This window comes from Mustela nivalis (assembly GCF_964662115.1).
Source record: "Mustela nivalis genome assembly, chromosome: 8".
NCBI lineage: Eukaryota > Metazoa > Chordata > Mammalia > Carnivora > Mustelidae > Mustela > Mustela nivalis.
The window spans coordinates 111,151,166-111,174,613 of record NC_139027.1 but is presented as its reverse complement, the minus strand read 5'-3'; the positions used below and the strand labels follow the sequence as shown (position 1 = coordinate 111,174,613).

The following is a 23,448-nucleotide window of genomic DNA, read 5'->3' as shown; positions in this document are numbered from 1 at the left end:
TTTGTCCACCAGGAGACCTTCCAAGCCTCCTTAGGGACTCAGCTTAAATACAACTCATCCATCTCTCCCTCCCTCCCATGATTTCCATGCATGAATAATGGAGTTTCCTTTTCTGCTCTTTGGAGAACCCCATGCATATTTTCTGTGTCATTTATCACACTGTAATTTTGTATCTGACACCCTACCTTTAATTTCGGAGCTTCTTAAAGTCAGAAACAATAGCTTCATCATTGCTGTGTTCCCAGGATCTAGCTTAGTGTATATAGTACTTGCTCAGTACATGAGTGTTTGAGGAAAAAAAGAAAAGAAAGAGGAAGAGAGAAAGGGGAGAAGATTTGGAGCTCTTAAAACAACTTTGATGATAGATCATAAAAACTTTCAAGCCGGGGCACCTGCGTGGCTCAGTGGGTTAAGCCGCTGCCTTCGGCTCTGGTCATGATCTCAGGGTCCTGGGATCGAGTCCCGCATCGGGCTCTTTGCTCAGCAGGGAGCCTGCTTCCCTCTCTCTCTCTCTCTCTGCCTGCCTCTCTGTCTACTTGTGATTTCTCTCTGTCAAATAAATAAATAAAATCTTAAGGAAAAAAAAAAAAACTTTCAAGCCATGGGGACTTGGAATCATGTCTTCCGATCTCTTTTTTTCGAAGTGAAGAAATTGAAACCCCTTGGAGAGGGCTCCAAGCCCTCTCTTCCCGGAACAGATCTCTCTCTAGGGTTTGCCAAGGTTTTCAGTAGCAGAAAGGGAAGGCAGTAACTACAATGGCTCCCGTCCTGTTCATCTTTCCCAAACTCAACCTTGTTCCTGCTCATGGAGTCATGGTCCCTATCACCCTCCCCTACCCACCAGTCACTGAGATGGCTTTGAACAGTCAAATAGTTGAGGCCTTTCAGGTGAAGAGAATGAGAGAAGGTGCTGGGGGGGGGAGGGCTTTTTTTTTTTTTTTTTTTAAGAAAGAAGAAATCATGTCTACAAAATAAAATTGGAAAAGAGAAGAGAAAGAGAAACCAGGGAAAGGAACTGCCACAGCCACCACTAGCTTGCTGTTCCTGATCTAGAACTTGAATCATCAAAAACTGGGAATTCTCTTAGACATTCCTCCAAATTAACAGTTTTTAAAACTTAAAAATGTTTTTAAAACTTACCCCAAGCGACACGAGGTGTATATATATATATATATATATATATATATATATATTTGTGTGTGTGTGTGTATTCTGCTACATATACATTGAGATAAGAATTTTCAGACACTAATGTATTTTGTACAAAAAATGTAATTTATCCCTTTAACTAAGACCAAAACATGGTGAGCCGTGGGTATAGGTCTGATTTTCTTAAAACAAAAATGATTAAGAAGAATAAAAGGTACCTTATATTGTTTTTAGCAGTGTATTTTGGAGCAAAATGGAAAATTATGCAGGACCTCCTCGGGGGCAGAATATATATGCCAAAAAGATTGCCATTTACAAATGGATTATTGTGTTTTATGTATCTTCATTCACTTCTATTCCTGTCCTCCTCATATCCGCAAAACGTGCCTAGGTCATCCTAAGATACTCCCCCTCCTGACCCTAAATAAGGGCCAGGCTCTCACCGAGTCAGTACACTGTACTGTTGGTCTTGGAATTTTGTGGCCGTGGATGTCCTTTGTTGGCAGCTGAGATTCGTTCCAGATTCTGCATTTGTATTTTGGATGAGTGTGGAGCAGATGAAAGAGGCGCATCTTAAACTTTCAAATTGAGAAAATGTCACCCATATGGAATGTCCGTACGAAAGTTTAAAAGTTCAAAAGTCAAGAGAGAGGCATTCATAATACAAAGAGGATGGAAAAGACAACTTGGACATTAATCTCCTCCTTACACCCAGATAAGAACCAGCAGCCGCTCTTCTGGTGACTGTGGAGGAAAGCGCCCCACCCTCAGTCTTCTGGGTGTCTTTTCTGCATTCCTTAAGCAAGAGCTTCTTTTGAGTCAGGCAGTGTTTAAGGGATCCACATAGAGGAATGAATGCCAAACTGAAGGGAAAATATATACCCTTCGGCACAGAAATGCATGTGTATCAGACTATGGGCTGCCTTCAGTGCTAACCCACTTCTCCCCAGAAAGGAAAGCCAGAAAACTGCTTAAGAGCAGTGCCCCCCCTTTTCTTCCAAACACCCCAAAACACAGAAATGAGCTGCTGCCCCCTCGTTCCTACACCTCCCTGCCTTCTGAGGCTTGCAGCTGAGTAAGCCCTAATTGTCTGTCTTTGTGGATGGTCTTGAAGCAGGCAGGCAGATTAAAACAAACAGGGACACTTGACTCTGCCAGTTAAGAGTCTTCCTTCAGGGCGCCTGGGTGGCTCAGTGGGTTAAGCCGCTGCCTTCGGCTCAGGTCATGATCTCAGGGTCCTGGGATCGAGTCCCACATCGGGCTCTCTGCTCGGCAGGGAGCCTGCTTCCTCCTCTCTCTCTCTGCCTACTTGTAATCTCTCTGTTAAATAAATAAATAAAATCTTAAAAAAAAAAAAAAAAAAAGAGTCTTCCTTCAGCTCAGGTCGTGATCCCAGGGTCCTGGGATTGAGTCCCGCATTGGGCTCCCTGCTCAGAGGGGAGTCTGCTTCTCCCTCTGCCTGCCCTCCCCCTGCTTAGGCACATGCATTCTCTCTCTCTCTCTCTCTGAAATAAATTTTTTAAAAAATTAAAACAAAAATTCTAATATTTTTGGAAGGAAGAAGAGCTCTAAAAACATTGGGCTTCCTTGTTTAATTACTGGGGAGAAATACCTGGGATCCTCTGAGAGTGGCAGGTTGATCTGTGTCCTCTACTGCCTTAATATCAGTTGTCATTTTTATGCTCCTAGTACATCCAAGGCTCCCAATGAACAAGCTGCCCCTGAGAATGAAAAAAAAATTAAAATAATTAATAATTAAAAATTAAATACTTTGTCAATTAATTTGCTATTAATTATATTAATATTATATGGTATTAATCTATTAATTGTAATATATTTTAACAGGATTGACCTGGCTGCTCTGTTGAAAAGCCATAGTAGGGATGCGGAAGCAGAAACAGGGAGAGGAGAGTGCTTGGGGTGGAGATAGTGAGAAATGGCTGGGTTCTGGATATACTTCGAGTGTAAAGCCAAAAAAATGCATAAAACCATACTGATGGATTGGATACACGGCACAAGAGAAAGAGGGAGCTAAGGGTGATGTCGTTTTTGCTGGTATTGCATTTATTGAGATGGTGAACCAAGTAAGGAGGGAAAATCAGAAATTTGGTTTTGGACATAAGGTTTAAAATAGTGTAATTCCAAAGCAGTAGAATAACCACAGATGTGACTTGCTATCTTCTTTGAGATACTATGAAAATGAATGATGGTAAAAGAACATAAATATGTAATGACAAAGAGAAGGAGATAGGGCACAACGAATGACATATTTCAATAAGTTTGCAGAAGAAAATGAGGAGAGGACATGATGGAACAGCGTGTAGGTTCCATAGAGTACCGCAGCCAACAAGGTCACTGAGCCGATCGGAATCAGTGGAGAGAGGGCCCAGACTTGACGACTACCAGCCCAGCAGATTAGGGAGCAGAACATGGACGTGGAAAGAATGGCGAGGAATTAAAGTATATTTGCAATTTTGTAATCATGTCAATTTTTATCAGTTTCAGACGTTTAGAATCCATTTATATGCACATAATTGATGAAGTTTAGAATATAGGTGAGGTTCAGTGGGGTGGAGTCCAGAGCCGATGACCAAGAAAGAATTCTTGAGACAGCGTTGGTGCAAAATGTTGGTTTATTAAAGCATGGACAGGACCTATGGGCAGGAAGAGCTGCTGCCCCAGGGTTGTGAGGGGTGGAAGGTTCTGTACCAAGGGGGTGGGGGAAGTAAGGAAAAGGGAGATTTCAATAGAACTTTCATATGCTAAAGAGGACCTACAAGATACTGGAGGCCTTGAGGCCTGGCCCCTGTAAGGTTTTTCCTCCTAGCAAGGTATTAACATTAAGTTAATTGGGAGAGTCCTAAAAAATGTCACATATGTCCCACCCAGGAGTGGGGGTGGGGGAAGGTTGCAGGATGTCAGCTTTTGCTTTTGCCTCAGCAAGCCTTCTGTTCCCTCATCCTAATTGAAGTCAATTATGGATCCTGGACAAGGAGAAAACATTTCAACTTCGATCATTTTGAAAGTAAACCTAAGCTAACAGGAGTTGAAGGTAAAAGGAGTGGCAGGTAAATGTCCTCTCACAGAGAAGTTAAGTAATACCATCTTTAATTAGTGGATTAAGAAATGGCTTAAATTATGTTGCTTGAGGTTGTCTGGGTGTTTGGGAAGAAAGACCAGTTCTGTCAGGGGAAAGGAGAAAGGGCAGTTGGGAGATGGGATAGGAGATCAGAGCTGGATATTGATAGTTAAGTTTTAAAATTGGCCAATCAAGAGAAAGCAATACAAACAGATTATTTAGAAATAGGGAATTAACCCCCAGGAATTTAAGAATAGAAATGCTGAGAACAGTTGTCCAGAAGTAGAAAAAGGAAAGAGTATCACAAGCAATCATTGCTTTTTCTTTATAGCCCCTCTGGACTTTTTTTTTTTTAATCTATGTATGTGTTTCTTTGGCAAATAATAAATTTTTAGATAGATAACCATTTACTAAGTGTGTGTTGTGGCTGTCACTGATCTAAACATTTAATACGAACTATCTCCCTTAATTCTCACAACAGCCTGTGAAGTAAATCCTATGATTTCCTCCTTTTTATAAGGCAAATGAATCTTGGACAGGTTAAAAAACTTGCCCAAGACTATTCTAGAAGGCAGGGGTTTCATTGATACTGAGTAACAAAAAAAGAAATCAAACCTAAGCTTAGATAAATTAAGGATTTTTTACTTGTTTGCATCTTGTTTGCTTCTGCTTCCCCACCCTCCCCCAATACCCCCATGCAGTAGGAAACCTAAAGAGTTTTTGGCATCATTCAGTGACTCAAGGATAACAAGGCAGAGACCCTGTAGTTGCCATGGCCATTTCATAGATCAAGAGCTCCCTGCAGCTCCAGCCATCACAGATATGGTCCCAGCAGCAAAAAGAACGAAGCCTCTATATCAGGTGCCTTATATAGAGAAGTCCCTTTCAGATGTCTGCTACCATCTAGTTCTTCTTTTGTCACATTGCCACCCTAGCCGCTAGAGATGTTGGAAAATGCAGATTTTCCAATTATTGTATATTGCTGTCCTGAATAATGTCAGGTTTCAGTGAGGAGAGAAGGAGAAAATGGGTATTAGGTGGGACTGTGCAGTGGCCCCCACGCTGAGCAGTGGGGCCCACAGCTACAGAGTAGCACAGTGGGGTCTGAAATCCAATAAAGGTTATTTTTAAATAAACAAGCAAAAGTGTCAATAATATGAGGGTGAGTAAGAACCATTACATAAACTAATGATAGTATTTTAATTTTAACTTAGAAGAGAAACACAAGTTATATTCAAGGTTCACCCTTCCACAGGCAGTGAGAAAATCATCAAGAAGGAAGCAAATGGAGCCAAAGGGAAAGAGTAATTTTCCCAGTGGAGGAAAGGCTAACAGGATAGAGTCCTTACCAAGGACCAAATACCCCGGCATCTAAAGGGAAAGAATCCAGCTTGTAAAACAATCTAAAATAAAGATGGGGGATATAATTACAGCATTTAAAACAAATTGACTTCCAAATGAGAAAATTATATTGTAGCAGAATTCCATAGGTTAAGTTATAACTTAATGAGGAAGTACCTGTGTGTAGTTTACTAATCACATTTCAGGGAATGCAGTTTTAATTTTGTCAGATTTCATTTAATGGATGAACAGCATCACTTTACTCCCAAGAAATTATGATTGCTCCTTTCATTCCACCTGATACACATCTTACCAAATAAATTAGCTGAATTTTTTTTCTTTAAATTTTTGTTCACTTAATCCGCTCAAGCGGAATTACTTTTTCAACAATAAACAATGCTATCGATTATAATTACAGGCCCTGCTTACATACACTTACTGTCTATAGTATGCAGCAATCCAGCAGATTCAAACCAAAGTACTCATTAGCACTGACGCTGCTAGGCTTAGAAGACATAATAGCAAGTGTTTTCACAAAAGTGACAAGAGGCTTTTGGAAAGAACCATTTCAAGAATATGGCGGGTTGACGTGAAACCCATGGAAAGGAAGCTTCAGGGGTTTCATATAAGGGCACTTGATCAACATTTTCTCAGCTGTACAAATGAGCGATGACTCAATCAACTAGCTGGAAGGGGAGGAGAGTGTCCCTCAGCGGGGGCTCCAAACACATCTGAGATTCACAATGGTAGAGCTGAAAACCTCTCATCTTGAGAACTTAGCCAGAGCAAACATCTTCCTATTTTCTTCCACACTGCGCTGCAGATGCTGCTCTTTTTAGAGGCTTTATTTTTTTCCCTTTGAAGGACTCTGTTAATATTCTTTTTTTTTTTTAAGATTTTATTTATTCATTTGAGAGAGAGACAGTGAGAGAGAGAGCATGAGCGAGGAGAAGGTCAGAGGAAGAAGCAGACTCCCCATGGAGCTGGGAGCCCGATGCGGTACTCGATCCCAGGACTCCGGGATAATGACCTGAGCCGAAGGCAGTTGTCCAACCAACTGAGCCACCCAGGCGTCCCTGTTAATATTCATTTTAACTTGATTTCACCATGCTTCATTTTTCCCACGGAGCCAGGGGAAGGTCAAGAAGAGTTGGAAGGAGACTCGGGCTATCCTACACCTGTTACCTTGCCAAATGTGGATCCTTGAACTTCCATGTCTTGCAAATTGTACTTTCAAGCATGTGAACTCTTCCTTATGTCATCAGGGGACCATGTACTACAGCAATGCTTCACTTACAGGAAAAAGATCATGGGGCAACAGTCTTTCAGAAGATAGCCTGAAGTATAAAGCAAAGCATAAAGCATGTCTGTGAAGCCCACGTAGATGCCCTAAGCCTTAACCCTAAAGCTTCTGTACTTTCCTAATTGGAAAGCTTCCTCAACCCAATGTTGTGCACAGTACTCTGTGTTCTTACAGCCTGTTCCAGCAGAGTTCCAACTGCAATAAGAAATTCATAAAGTGATTATCCAAAACCCTGTAGCCAAGAAGGGTGATCGAACACTTATAGCAATGAGGAAGACATAAAACTCAAGTTCATAAGACATTCATTGGAAAGCATGGATATAATTCTGTTTCATTGACACATTCATTCATTCGTGAAGTCAAGTCAAAAGTGTGGATTTATTGCCCATTGTATAAAAAGAATGGGATGCAGAACTATGAGATCCCACCAAGATATGACCCACACACTTCCTTTTTCTTCCATCTGCTAAAAGAGCAGGTACTCCTGTGAATGAATATATGTAGTGTTTTTATTCCCTTCCATCCCTCCACTCAATGCTTCTCCTCCAGTTCCAATGATTTGGTCTCCTGGATACTGCAAGGTTCTTACCTGACTAGACTGTCTTGGAGGTAGACCAATCAGAGACCTTTGCCAGGATTTTTCATACTGGAAGTAAGGTCATCAGACTAACTCTGGTGGTGGGAGGGGCCATGTGTAACAACTTTTGGGGTACATGGGAATGAAGCTGGTCAGTAGAAAAAAGAATTCCTCCAGACAGGAGAGAGCAATGGAAAAGCAATAAAGCCAATTCCCTGGGCATTTAGGCTCCAGGTTCCTGATGTCTTCTATTATATCTTTTTTATTTTCCCCCTGCAGTTTGCTTAATTTTTCCTTCAATTACAGGAAATCTCCAGGGTCCCTGAGAAATTCTCCTATTTCTCAGGCTAATTTGAGTTGTGCTTTTGTCAACTGTAGCTGAAAAGGCATTTGAATCACATGATCTTTTGGAAATAATTGTTCACCTTTACTTGATATTACATCATTTGTGTGATATAATTTTCTAGTGTCCTGGTAGTGATAATACTGGGTCTTAATATGCTTCTGATTTTTGTTTTGTGACAGCCTTTTTTCTCTGAGTAGAAGATGAACATTTTGACTATAAAATATAAGACCCTCACTGCTACCCAAGGCAGACACTGTACCAGAAATTTTACTGAAATTCTAAATGCTCTGTGTAATATCCTAAATGTGGTGACTTCTCCGACAGTCCTTTCAGCTTTTAATGAAAGTCTTTATAACTCATAGACCATTTTTCACCCTGAAAAGACTCTTTACTGTACCATTAAGACAAATGCTCAAAGAGATGAATTCTGATGCATGCCAGTAGGTGAGAGAAATATGCTCAGCCAGGCAATGCAATTCTGAATGAGAAGCACAGTGTTCCTTCTTACTCAAATCCCAAACCGTTACCTGCTTATGAGCAGAGATGATGGGAATGACACTGTTATCACTGAAGGCAGTCGGGGTCTACCTAAAAACAAAAAATAAACAGAGAGCTATTTGAGATCGTTAGGACCTTTATATGTCCCACAAATATTAATGTGTCTTGTATAAATTATTATTTATTCCAGAAATCTTTTGAAAAATAATACAATAGATTGAGAAATTGAGACTTCCAGATCAGGCACAGTGGAAATACCAGCTTTGAGATTATTATCATTTGTCACTCCATTTACTTTATTAGGGTAACCATGGAACTCATGATTTCTATAGATATTCAGTATTCCTTTCAGAATATTTTTCTTTCCCAAAGATCTCACTGCATGAAGACATGTTTTAGGGGGCAGAGGCCACAGTCTGCCTTTTCTCTGTGACTCCAGATGCTTGATATCAGGTCACAGCCACGATCTGGCTGGATGCCTGGCATGCCATGATGTCCTGGGCGCCATTTACAACATGCAGTCACGTGTGGCTTCTCTCGGTAGGAACGATAATGACCACTGTCCCGTGCTTGAGCTCAAACCTCGAACAATAACTCTCCCCTTTTCAAAGACAATAAGCACAAATACCCTAAAGGTGAAGTGTATTAAGAATGTTAATGGGAAATTTGCAGAAAGAAAAAGTGGAACAGCCCCATCGTATATAAAATGACGCTCAACTAAGCTGGTTAAGTCAGGGATGCCTACTAAGACCTCTGCAAGATCCTACAGTGCATCCATCAGATTTGTCAACGTTTTCTAAAAGTCTGATAATGGCAAGTGTTTTTGAGAATATGGTAAAATGCAAGCTCTCCCACACTGCCACTGGGATCTTAGTGTCCTTCCCACTTTGGTGAGCAAGTATTAGCATTTGATAAAGATACACGGATTCTAAGAATTCATGATATTCACCCTAGAAAATCTCAAGGCATCAGGAAATAGGTTTATGCAAACTAGGCTTTCTGAAGGAAGAAACCATAAATGTTCATCTCTCAAATAATGCATTAATAAATTATACATTCCTATAGTGGAATAGCATAATAGTTTAAATTAATTAACTAGACCCACACATAGAAGCAAGGATACATTGAAAGGCATAATATTGGTTGCAAATAGTTATTGGCCAAAGATGCATACAGTATGATATGATTTATGTACTATTTTAAATATACAGGCATCTATCCAAACCAGGGACCCAGCAAACTGTTTTCTGTAAACAGCCAGATAGTAAATATTTTGCCCTTTTGGCTCTCTTGCAAAAAGAGAGCTCTCAATAATGGCTCTCAACTCTGCCAGTATAGCCTGAAACCAGCCACAGACAATATGTAAATGAACAAACATTGCTGTATCTCAATAAAACTTTATTTATAAAAACAGATGATAAGCTGGATTCAAGCCTCAGGCCTTAGTTTGCTGAACCATGATCTATACCACATGAAAATAGATTTGGTGTTGATATCTACCTTGCAAGACAGAACCTGCTCCTGGAGAAAGGGAGAACAATGGGACCAAGGAGAAGCATTCTACACACATCATAGAATTAATCTGCACTGCAACATCCTAAGGATATGTTTTTTAAAACGTCCTAAAGTAAATATGGCATGTTGTGAACGTTTATTACATTTTGATCTGTTTTATTTACACTATTCTCTGTACTTCTTTGCGTAAGAGAAATGTGTAATATTGAAAGAAAAGAAAGATAAAGACATTAAAATATTAAAGGTAACATAAATCAGAACAACGGGAAGGAGGAATGTCTGCAAGAATTCTATTTCTTCCAGAAGACTGTCTTTGTATATCCCTTGCAATGACAAGTTAAGCCAAGAAATTAAGAGGTGTGAATGCCAATGGCGGAAATTTCTCTCTGTTCTCAAAACTAGTCCTCATGGCTGAACTGCTGCATGACTGGCATTTGGATCTAGAGCAGGGGTTGAGCATGTTGTGACTGAGCTCTCTTTACTTTAGTTAAAGCAAGTGCAAGTAGAAACTGTGACCTTCCTCTATCAAAGACTTTAGCCCTGCATTTTGTGACTGACCTCACTTCTTCTCCATTTTATCTCCTCTAATGCCATCCTTGTAGCATGTTGTTAAGGTGTTTACTTCATAAACTCTATAGTTTGATTAGTACAACTGTAAGGTATATAAATTCCAGCAGCAAATGTCCTGGGTTCAAATCTCAGGTGTACCTATAATGAACTGCGTGACCTTATGCCAGTTAGTGAATGCCTCTGTGCCTCAGCTTTCTCATTTACACAAATGGGGTGGTAATAATAGAATTTGTCTCAGAGAGTAGTTGTGAGGATTCAATGAGTTAATTATTTGCCAAATGCCCACAAAAGTGAATAGCCCCTGGTAAGTGTTGAGTCCATGTTTTATACAGAATACAGTTAAGTGGAATTACTTATCTTTTTTATCTTGTTGAACTGTATCAGCCACCCTAAAACTTTCTAGAACAAAGTGACAGAGTGCACAGTATCTGAGAGCACAGGGTTTGGAGCCCAAGAAACTAATGATTTAATCCAAAGTTGTGACTTTTATCTGCTCTGAGAATATAAATAAATCTTAGAAGTGCTTTGAAACTTGGAATCCTCCTCAGTAAAATGAGGCTAATAACTGTACCTGCCTCCTTGAGAATTGTAAGAGCTAACGAAGTGATCAGATGCAAAGGACTTGGGTCAGTTCAGAGTAAACACTCAGACAATACCTCTGAGAATAATTGACAATTGTGAAACAATTGTTGGCAATATTAAGCAAACACATGAATCCTTTGCCAAGAATGAAGAAACTGAAATGGATTTAGAAATAAAGTAAGTTTGCAACCTGGTAGGAAAACTTGCTATCTATAATGGCGTCAGTCCGGGCATCTCAGTAAGAGCGCCCTCACCCATGCAGTGAGGGAATTGCAGACAGTTCTGCAGAGATAAAGGCACAAACATGCCCACTTCAACTCCAGATGAAATTTCATGGAAGTTGACCTTCAGCTCTGTTGTTTTGTTGTTGTTGTTGTTGTTGTTTTTACTTTCAGCTCTGTTTCTCTCATTAAGATCTCTGTTGTGCGCTTTGAGAAAAGAGTGATTATAAGACAGAAAATGTCACTTAAGAAACTTCAGGGTTGAAATAGTAGAAGTGGAGCCACGCTTCGTGGCAATCTTCAGAATCTTGTCTATCAATGTAGAAAAACCAGCCCTCCGGATCAAATAAGAAGCTATCCTTCCAGTGCCAAACTCACCAAGGTCCAGCATTGGATATATGAGAACCCTGCCAGAGTGGGCTTCATCTGTCCTGCAGCAAAAAATCCCATAATCTCAGGGTGAGCTAAGGCTGCTTTAAGCAGCTCAGGCCACAGGTTTTAGCCATTTTGTTCTTAATGCAGCTATTTGGTTATTCTCAAATAACCAAAACAATCTCTTTATTTGGTTGGGGAGCAAGCAGACAAAGATTAGAATAATGTTTCCTAAACTGAGTCCTAGCTAGTCCTAGTCCCAAACTGAGTCCTTACTACTCAAAATGCTGTTACCTACCCAGCAGAATGTGCAAACAAATGTTAATATGCATAAAAAAATACAAAGGTTTCTTGAAAAATATGTGGATTCTGAGTCCCAAGATCTGGTGTGGAGCTTAAAGTCCTTCATGTCTACTCAACTTTCCATCATTGCTACAAGTCTACTATAAGCCTTGCTGCTCCTAGTATGGTTCAGCTGACTTCGCTTGGGATGCACATTCTCTGTGCATGCTTCCAAATCAGCATCTGCATTTCAGCAAGACCCTCTACCTCTCCTGCCCCCAGCAGTTTATATGTACATGAAAATTTCAGAAACACTGTTCTTGAACGTATGGGAATCCATTCCCCCAAGCCTTTGGTTGCACAATGTAGCTATCTCTTGTACCCAAAACTCCTCAGATATGTTATCTTGCTATAGCTAACTCCAGAGCACTCTGTCCATGTTCCTTCCAGTCCTTTTCCACTTTCACTCACAATGTTTTCACTTCCAACAGCCAGGACCCTTGTCTCTTTGTTGGCTGCTCCCTCTGAATCTGAAATCCACTTTGCCTACTGTCAAGGAAACCAAGAAGTGCCTGGGGATTTCCACCCTCTCCAGCAGCCCTTAACCAAGACTAACAGGCATGGGCATTGCGACACTCCAGCTCCCTTGTTCTTCATCAAAAACTCAACTGTGAATTGTGGTCTATATCAGGATGGAGAAAGCCAAAGTTACTATCTACCTTCTTCCTTCTTCCTTCAACCCTTCTACACTTTTCCCTTTCCAGTCCTGATCAATCCCCTATAAAGTTGCCAGAAAACTGTCATAATAAACTCATTCCTCATAAATCCCTGTCTCAGGGTCTGCTTCCGAGGAAACCAAAGTAAGACGCATGCTGTTTTAGCTCAGTGGATATAGACTGAGACCAGCACCCAACCAAGAGTTGGGTGATTTCTAAACTTGCCTTGGTCACTGCATTAGTCCCTGAATCCTTGGCATAATCCCTGGGTTACATCTTTAGAACATCTCGAAAGGCTGCAGAAAGCCAGTGAATTCTAGGAATTCCACACTTGGAAATTTAGATGCTCACATTCTGAGAATGTGATGAAAGTAAATTACACTTGACTTGTTGAATGAGCTAACTGGCTGTGTGGTAAATGTGGTGATGATGCTGTCCTTCAGCTGGCTTTATATAAGGATCCATAAAAAGAGCTAAGGATCTAGCAGACCTGCAATGACCAAATGTTATAGCCACAGCCACCAGCTACCTGCCGCTAACTGATTAATTAGAAGGTTGCCAGTGCAAACTAAGATGGGCTGTAAATGTAAACTCCATACCTCACTTCAAAGAGTAAGCACATAAAAGAATATAAAATATCTCAATTTTATGTTGATTATATGTTAGTCATGCATATGAAATATTAGCTAAAATAAAATATATATTAAAATTAGTTTCACCTGTTTTCTTCTACCTTTTTTTTAGGATTTTATTTATTTATTTGACAGATAGAGAGAGACCATAAGTAGGCAGAAAGGCAGGCAGAGAGAGAGGGAGAAGCAGGCTCCCTGCTGAGCAGAGAGCCAGACTTAGGGCTTGATCCCAGGACTCTGGGATCATGACCTGAGCCGAAGGCAGCCGCTTAACCAACTGATCACCCAGGCGCCCCTTCCTCTACTCTTTTAATGTGGCTACTAGAAATTTTTAAATTACATATGTAGCTCACATTGGTATTTCTATTGAGCTGGCTATAACAAAGACCTTACTTTTCAACCTAAAAGGCCAGGCCCACTTTAAATTTCTCCAACTCTTCACAATGGCTTCACTTCTACTGGTGTGGAATTGGCTCCCAATAAACATACAAAATGGTACACTGCCCTCAATTACAGATGCTTTTACTGATGCATAAAGTTGCCAAGGAGTTCGGAATGTCTAAAGTTTGACCCTTAACTCAAAAACTATTTTGCCAGAAACATATTGTAAAACCCAGTACTAGTAGTTACTACTCTTAATTTAAAATGATCAAATTTGAAAGGTGCTTGGGTGGCTAAGTGGGTTATGCCTCTACCTTCGGCCCAGGTCATGATCTCAGGGTCCTGGAATTGAGCCCCTTGTCGGGCTCTCTGCTCAGCAGGGAGCCTGCTTCCCCCCTCTCTCTTTGCCTGCCTCTGTCTACTTGTGATCTCTCTCTCTCTCTATCAAAGAAATAATTAAAAATCTTAAAACATTTTTAAAAAGTGCTTTACTTACAAAAAAATTAAATAAAATGATCAAATTTGAATAAATTTATTTTAAAGCTGTTAAAAAGTTATTCCAATGCTTCTGTTCTTATACATAGAGTTTGGTGATCAAATATTTTGCTTCACTCACAATTACTCTGTGCCACATCTTCCAAGTCCTCCACCCATAGAATATAGAGGTTAAGGCCTCCTAAATTCTCTCCTAAACTGGGAGAGCTTCCTAACTGAGTTTCTTCTTTTTGGTTTCTCAGCCTCAACTCCATTCTTCACAGGGCCACCAGATAATCTCCCCAACACGCAATTTGGCCTCAGGTCTCCTCATTACCCATCCTGAAAAGGGGCCTTCAATAAATCTCATCTCTTGCTAAATTATCTCCAGATAACTCAACAGACTTGAAAGCTCTCTGTACTCTGCCCCCAGGTCTACTTTTCTCATTGCAACTTGCCCTCTTTTTCCAATTCCTACTAGACTCCTCCCCATTCCCTCTGGGTCCTACTATGTGTGCTTACCTCTGGTTTTTCTCCCAGATAGTCTTCTTTGCTTAGAATTCCCTCTTCCCTCCTTCAGCACTTTATTCTACAAGTCCTACCTCAAATGTTACTATAATGCATGATGGTATATTATCAATGCCTTAAATCAGGAGGCAAAACACAGAAGACCAGCAAAACAACAGAAGAAATAATACAATTAGATGGAAAAGCTGTAGAACTAAAAAAACATATGGTTTCTTTGCCCTCATGTCGTCTCTTAAAGAGTTGGGGGTGGGGGCGTGGGCAGAATGTTAATTTTGTTTTCAAAACCATCGCTCAAAATGGAATTTCAATTCTTTGTGTGGATTTGCTGCTTTCCATTTTCTTGGAAGCCAAGTGAGATCACTGGTGAGTGGTGTGAGGTAGGGATTAAGATTAGGGGAGTAGTGAGGGACTGACAGAACCAGGAGGAGGGAGACTGTGATGTTGTGACTGCAACTGGTTTCAAGAAATTCTAAAACTGTAATTAACATTTAAAGGTTCCCCGTTATAGCTGCTTTGGCTTGAGTAGTAAAGTAGGAAGATTACATCTACAGGTGTACTGAAAATATATTTGACTATATTTTCAACTTTTTATAACTCTTTATCTTTTTATAATGCTAGGAAACTAGCAAAAAGTACTTGGTTAATAAAAGGCAGTGTGCCAAGTTCCATGTCAATAGGGATTTTTAAAAAGCAGACTCTGTTTATGTGTAGAGAACATTTCCTCAGAAAGGAGCAGTAACTCAGGGATTTGAATTTAATTAGGTCATTTTTACAAGAAAGAAAGAAGGAAAGGAGAGAAAGAAGGAAAGAAAATACCTTCGGCATACAAATTGAACTAATTTGCCTTTCTGGTAGCCTAGCTAAAAACATGTGTCTAATTACTGGAGAGTATTTAAGCTAATGTAAGTGTGATTTACATCTTTCAGGAGTGGACAAATGAGGTTTTCAGTTTGGCAACAAACCTGCTGGCCCAAAATATGTCAAGAGACGCATTTCTGGAAAAAGCGTAAGTAGCTCTAATTTTATTACAAAGGGTGTTGCTTCTTCTGAGTCAGTTTCCTTTCTCCTTTGTGAGTCTTTTGTTTATACTGCACTGGCTTCGCACATTGATAAACATAAACTTCCCTTTGGGATTTGTTAGAGAACTGATACCTCCACTGTTTGGAATTGGAAAACTTCCAAGAAAGATCACTCTTTTCCTCCTAGTTGCACATCCGTGTTAGGCTGAGCTCCCCTGAATGTCAGTGCCTTTGACACACAATAAGGAGACACGTCCAAATACCGACAGCTGTGCTCAGAACCAAAAATTATTAATTTCAAAGAACCCTTCCTTTCTACATGTGTCATATCAACTATTGACTTGACAAAGGGAAAGAGGAACATACGGTACTCATTTCTCTCCAGTCTTAGATCTCTGATAGATGCTATACTAACTTCCCTCCCTACTTAATCAATAGGCTGATGTCCTGATTCCTGCCTTAGACCACCACAGAAAGTGGTAGTAAGAAAAGAGAAAAAGATGTGGGGGAAGGCACAGAATGAAAAGGAGAAGGAAAGAGAAGCAAAGCAGGATTACCCAATCACTCTGGAATTACACAGTCTTTCTAAAAATAATTTGACGAGGGAAAATAATGATTTTTGCCAAACGAGCAGCAAGGAAAACTGGCTGTGTTCACTTTGGAAGCTATAGATGGCCAGGAGGTTGGGAAGCCTTGAAATCAAAACCACAAGTGCAAATGTTACTAGGTGGTCCTCTATTTTATTACCTTTTTCTTTTCCATCTTCTTCTATAAGACATACCCATCAATCTAAACCTAAGACTTCAGCCTACATTTCTTTCTTACTCTTCTGTGAATTTCTCTTACTGTTGGTACTTCACAGGTCTTCACTTAAATGTTTTTTTCATGTGATCATCTCTTTAGTTTGTCACCTTGAGGCCCCTTCTAATGCTTTCCCCAAATCCCTTCCTTTCTTCTTTCCTTTTACCGACTTTGATTTTGTCGTCCTTCATCTAACAGATGTTTCTAGAACATCTGTTGTGCCAGGTGGTATTAGTGGAAAGAGACACAGAGATAAAGAAGACATCTTATCTGAAACATAACTTGTTATAGCTAGTAAAACCTCTAGTTGGCTAATCATTGATTGCAAATGTCCCTTTCCAACAAGTGTCTCTTTATGAATGGCTGCTATACACATTCTAGAACATGCCTTTTGATGAATAAAATCATAAGCATTTCTGCATATACATATAGATGTGGGATTGATGGTTCATATGCAGTTCCATAAAGTGGTAATCCCAATCCACACACCCATAAGCAGCATTCACAAGTTCTGTCGCTCTGTCTCTCTATCCACATGTCGCTAAGTAGTCGAAGAGATAAACATAGTAGCTATGACGACACAATCAAATACTTTCCACTGAGAGTGAATGATCTTCAGCTATAAGCAAAACATGAGAATGGATCTCAAAAACATAATAGTAAATGAAAGAAGCCAGACACAAAAGAATGTGATTCTGTTTATATAAAGTGCAAAGTTGACCAAAAAGCTTATCTATGTTCTTTGAAGTCAGAATAATGGTTCCCTCTGGGGGCCAGGCTCTGCCAAGGGGTATAAGAAGGCCTTCTGGATTAATGCTAAAGGGAGAAGGCTCTATTTCTTGATCTGGGTGCAGGCTGCAGAGACCTGAACAGTTTGTTGAGATTCAGCAAACGGTACATACGCATGAGCCCTTTCTTATTGTGTTTCATTCTTTAATAGACAGCTTTTTAAAGATTAAGTACTTGTTTTTCTGCTTCTCCAACAGCTATACTAAACTTAAGCTGCAAGTCACTCCAGAAGGGCGCATTCCTCTCAAAAAGTAAGCTACGGGAGCATTTCCCAATCAGTGTTCATGTTATTTTCTCAAAGATTTGACTCCATGCCATGGCTCTGTTTTGTTTCTCCACTGGCCCAAGTGGGAGCCTGAGAATGCATGGTAACCCCGTTCTCCCTCACACTCCATGTTCACATCAGTGCAGCTGGGTTCCTCATAACGATTTTCCTGTGGCATCATTTTTAAGAAACAACCAAGCAGGAAGAGAGGGGAAAGGGTGGGGGAAACTATTAAACCCAAAAGGCCATTTGAGATTCAGATCTGCTCTAGGAATGGCAATCGGGCGACTTCAGTGCCTCTCTCTACCAAGATGATGCTAGCGTCAAAGGAGGGGCTGCGAACTCAAATGTCAAGAGCAGGAGTGAAGCCCCATCCAGAGGAGACAATGACAATTCAACTCTATCATATTTCTTGTGGGACTGATGGGCTCTGGATGCTAGATTTTGTCATGTTTCAATAGATCCCATAAATTCAAATTCTAATAGTCAATCCTATTTTTAATGTAATATTTAAACTCTATTTGTCAATAAATTAACCACTGTTTTATTGAAGTATAGTTGATATACATAAATTTTATTTTTTAGAACCAAATTACTGACCAAAGAAAATGCATGCTCAACCTTTATCCTTTGACCTGCTAGCTACCCGTATTAGGCTTCTGTTCATTACACTGTTAAATTATTATTAATAATAGTAGTAATTACTGCTTTCTTAATAATATTAATAATGTATGCCTTTAGAGTAAGAAGTAGCAGCCAAGAGACAGAGTTACCCAGGATATGTTTTAGTGCCTAGTGGCTATTTAGTGTGATGTTTTTTAATTGGGTCATCAACTTTGCCTCAAGACGTTGATTTTATATTAGCTGTTTCATTTTTTTTTTTAAAAGCACATACATAGGTCTTTTAGAGCCTAAACGCAGATGCATGGAGCAGTGGATATCTTGAATGACAAAAGGGTTTGAATTCAGTGCGATAGGTTGGGTTGGTGTCATCTAGAATAGTATGACCAATGTCTCACTGTGGTGATTTCACTCCACAGCATATACCGCTTGTTCTCAGCAGACCGGAAACGAGTTGAAACTGCTTTAGAGGCTTGTAGTCTTCCATCTTCAAGGGTGAGCATGTTGCCTTTCTAAACTTAGCACTACTCAATATCTGTGAATAATCATACTGAAATATAACTTGCTCCCATATTACCCACTTTTTTAAAGTAAGAAGACCATAGGACTCACTTAATATTTATAATACATGGGGCCACCATAGTTATATTTTCTTTCATTCCCATAAACCCAATATGTTGATCCAGAAAGATCCTTGTTCTTTGTAAATAATGATTTTTCAAAACCACCTGGTATGAAAAGGTATTGGCCAAAAGGTATTATTGCTAAGAATTTAAATTTCTCCTTAATAACAAAATATTTTGTTGATGTTCCTAGAGATGTTAGCTAGTAATTATGGATTATGATTAGGAAGATATTTAAAATACAGATTTCATTGTATTCCAGCCTTTTTAAATGTGTGGTTTTACGCTGTGTAAGTTAATACACAATTAACATGGTAGCACATGTTTGGACATAAATATATCGACATACTCTGCAGGGCTGTGCTTGCAAAGTTTTTGCTGAGAGGGGGGTGCAGGATCAGTTTGGAAACCGCCTACTTTGCTTGTATGGTGGTAAAGTGGATGAGAGGAAAGCCAGGTATCATGCTTTCTTTCTTTTTTTTTTTTAGGCCCAACACATTGGAGGCATTCCAAAAATGTTGCCCACCCAAATTATTTTGCCTTCCTTTCAGTGCATTTCTATGTAACTGGCTCTAAAATTATTTGTTACCATCCTTTCTGGGAGAGTGCAGTCTGTTGTATAAAACCTTTTTCTCAGGCTATATGCAGAACTCGCCTTTCTATTGCAAATTATTTTTATCCTAGTATCTAAGCAACAAGTAAGCTCTTTCCCAAGGATAGCACTTACACTATAGGGAGAAACTTTGAGCCTCTTGGAACACTCTGTCAATGTTCAAGTTGCACTGAAAAAAAGTTAAGAAGCCATTGCTAAACTTATCATCAGGTTATGAAAAAGTATTGAGTGCTATTATTAAATGTGTTAGCCTATTCTTGTGCATACTTTTCAGAAAAGTGAAGTTTATTAAGGACTTTGGTAGGTAACTGAAAGAAAAGAAAGAGTGCTCCCCCACTCTCGGTTTCCTCTTATTAGGAGAGAGGGCTGAGGATGCTACCAACATTGGAGAGACATGGAGGGTGTCCCCCAAACACTTTTTAAAATTTATTTATTTGACAGAGATCACAAGTAGGCAGAGAGGCAGGCAGAGAGAGAGAGGGAAGCAGGCTCCCCGCTGAGCAGAGAGCCCGATGTGGGGCTCGATCCCAGGACTCTGAGATCATGACCTGAGCTGAAGACAGAGGCTTTAACCCACTGAGCCACTCAGGCACCCCTCCTCCAACCATTTTAACCTGCTCTTTCATAAGCAAAATAAAATGAGTGAACTTATTACTGCTCTTTCCTAGATGCTTTGGGGTAAGATAAATTTGCCAGTTAAGGTCCCATCATTTGCTCAACAAATATTTCCTGAGCTCTTACTACCTGCCCTCAGGCACTGAGAATGTTAGTTGTGGGCAAAATACAGTCCCAGGACTCAAGGACCACAGAGTTTCTGGGGGCGTTCCTCAAACACGTGGAATGATACAAGTGTAAATGAGTGGGGTGAGGAGTGGTGCCGTGAGCAAAAGGAGTGGTGTGGCCTTGTAAGAGAGGATGATTCGAGAACAAGAAAAACACGTGTGCAAAGTCCTGAGGATGGAAAGAATTCACCGGTCTGAGTGACAAAAAAAGACCTCTGCATTTAAGCATAAAAAGGAAGCTTGAGAGATGAATAGAAAGACATGAAAAGAATTTTTTTTCTCTGCAATTGCTCCTGATTTTACCTTTACTGGATAACATCTTATGAATATAACGACCAAAAATTTTAACTTATTTTGAATCCAGCTAAGAGAAAGAAAGAATAGAAAATAAAGCTGAATAGAAAATCAAATCCATCAATCAATTCCCTGTAAATTGCAATTTTCTAAACAATTGGATTCTGACAATTCAGTCAATAAATATAAATTGAGTTTTTACAACCCATTATGTCTATTAAAGGTTCATGCTTTCAGACCAATATCAACTGGAAACATTTTTAAAAGAAAATGAGATTCAAATAACAGGAGTTATTTAAATTGAAAAAAATATATTTATCTTTAGTAAATTAGATGTTGTGACAATTTTCTGGAAACAAATTGGAGATTTTTTAAAAAACAGAATCAACCTCCATCATGAAATCTTGAAAGATCATTATTCATAGTAAAGTATATTTACTTCAAATACTTAGGACTTGTAGAATTAGGATGCTTTCAAAAGATCTAAAAACTGAAGACAATTTCAGAGCTAGGAAGTAAATGTTTCCCTAAACTGAGTGATATTTTAAATCCTTGTTGTAGTTTCATATCTACACAACAGCGGTTCTAGAAAAAATCCACTAATTAGCAAAAAAGATTCTGGATACACTGACAAGAGGTGTTTTAAACACTCCACAGAAGAAAAGGTTACATAAATGGTAGATAGGGCTGTATATCTGGGAACCTTGTTTCATAGCCAATGGTCGTTCAGACTAGATTGAATTGTGTTCTGTAAATAGATACATTACCAGAAACACAGTGGATATCCTGTTGAGATTTTTAAAACATTATCTTTGTGCACATTGTTAGGGATAATTAATGCACTTGAAGTTGTATCCTGGCCAACACGATCCACTGGAATAACACATTCCTTTAGAGGGTACTCCTTTAGAGATTACAGTTTCTTGCCAAAGTTACCTTAATTGTTAAAAAGTAGCACTGTATCTAAAAAGAGAGACAAAGCAATTACTGTCCTTCTATTAATAATCCAAACATATTTTCCAGGGAGATCTTTGGAGACCTTTCCATATTATTCAGAAAAATTATCATTTTTAAAAGGTTTTATTTATTTATTTGACAGAGAGAGATCACAAGTAGGCAGAGAGGCAGGCAGAGAAAGGGGGAAGCAGGCTCCCCGCTGAGCAGAGAGCCTGACATGGGGCTCGATCCCAGGACCATGAGATCATGACCTGAGCTGAAGCAGAGACTTTAACCCACTGAGCCACCCAGGCACCCCCCAAAAATTACCATTTTACCCACAGACTTTCTGAGAACTGAAAGTAGTTTACTTGTACCAAATTCCCCTTGATCTCAGGCTTGTGACCTTGAAAATAGCTCATGCCATTTCAAGTTGTATTATAGTCATCACATAGCACTGGCACTTTAATGAACAAGATAGGAATAAATACATGGACAGTTGACCCCAGAACAACATGGATTTAAACCCTACAGGTCCACTTACATATGGATTTTTTCAGTAAATATGGTTCAGGATTATAAATGTATTTTCTCTTCCTTATGATTTTCTTAATAACACTTTATTTTCTCTAGGCTATGTCATTGTAAGAATACCACATAGAATATATATATAAAACATACAAAATCTGTGTTAATTTACTAGTGTTATAAGTAAGGCTCCCAATTAACAGTATTAGTAAAGTTTTGGGGGGAAATCAAAAGTTACACATGGATTTTCAACTGTGTGGCAGGGTGTCAACACCCCTAAACCCCTGCATTGTTCAAGTCAAGTGTTTTTGCTTTAAATGATAACGCTTACCATAGTTATGAACTATTATGTAATACCAAGGAAAGTAGTGATTCTTTTGGATTTACCATAGGGGGCACCAGGATGGCTCAGTAGGTTAAGTGTGAGACTCTTGGTTTCTGCTTAGATCAAGAACTCAGGGTCATGAGATCGATCCCTGTATCAAGCTCCACTCAGGAGAGAGTCTGCTTGAAATTCTCTTCCTCCCCCTCTGTCTCTCTCTGCTTGTGCTCGCTTTCTCTCTCTCTCTCTCTCAAATAAATAACGTCTTAAAAAACAGAGTACCATAAATTTTACTGAAGAATACAATAAACCAAATGTACAGAAACTTTTCCCAGGAAAGCTGTTATATGTTGCCTTTCTCCTATGCCATAGACCCAGAATATACATCCAAAATGCAATCATTTATGTAGTTGTGACTTTTAAAATAACTAATATCAAAATTCTATCTTTAAACCACACTATGAATTTGCGTTATTAAAGTAATTTACTTGTAATTATATCATGTACTCTATGGTTAACTCAACTTTTGCCTTACAGCTTTAGAACAAAAATATTGAGAATAAGTTGATGTGAACACTTAGTTTGTTGGATTACAGTGTGAGTTATGGAATCAAACAACCTGCATTCAAAGCCATAGGAGCTCCATACACACACACACACACACACACACACACACACACACACGCACACTTGGGACTTTAGACAGGTTTTGTAAGCAGCCATGTCCCTAGTGTTTGAATCTGAAAAGAGTCACAACTACCTAGAGGTGACATGGGATCAAACAAAAACCTAAGCTCCATATGTGTGGAGTAAATGCTCATTAAATATTCTTTTCCTCTGAGGATTTTTTTCATTTGCATATATGTGGGGGGCTTTTCCCCCTCTTTCTTATTTTTTTAAAGATTTTATTTATTTATTTGAGAGACAGAAATCACAAGTAGGCAGAGAGGCAGGCAGAGAGAGGGGGAAGCAGGCTCCCCACTGAGCAGAGAGCCCATTGCTAAGCTCGATCCCAGGACCCCGGGTTCATGACCTGAGCCGAAGGCAGAGGCTTTAACCACTGGGCCACCCAGGTGCCCCACCCTTTCTTACTTTTAATTTAACATGTGGATATGTCATAACTAGATCTGTGGAATCTGGAAATACGCATGCCATCAGTACTGCCATCAAATTTCAAAAGAATCTTTTCCCTTTTGGGATTCTTTGTATCTAAGCATGGAATTGAAGTAACATCATTTTTAAAGTTTACCAATACCTCACAATTTCTGGAATAAATGGGCCTGAATAAG

At 39.5% G+C, this 23,448-nt stretch overlaps 1 protein-coding gene across 4 annotated transcripts in view; it reads left to right on the top strand.

Moving 5' to 3' along the window:
* The window catches only part of PLCB1 (phospholipase C beta 1), a 679,075-nt gene that overhangs the window by 444,754 nt on the left and 210,873 nt on the right, over positions 1 to 23,448 (top strand). For all 4 annotated transcript variants that reach the window (XM_082744416.1, XM_082744417.1, XM_082744418.1 and 1 more), the window contains exons 5-7: positions 15,493 to 15,572; positions 17,373 to 17,426; positions 18,481 to 18,556. In XM_082744416.1, coding sequence (XP_082600542.1) covers positions 15,493 to 15,572; positions 17,373 to 17,426; positions 18,481 to 18,556 — 210 coding nt within the window. The remainder of the gene's footprint in view (positions 1 to 15,492; positions 15,573 to 17,372; positions 17,427 to 18,480; positions 18,557 to 23,448) is intronic.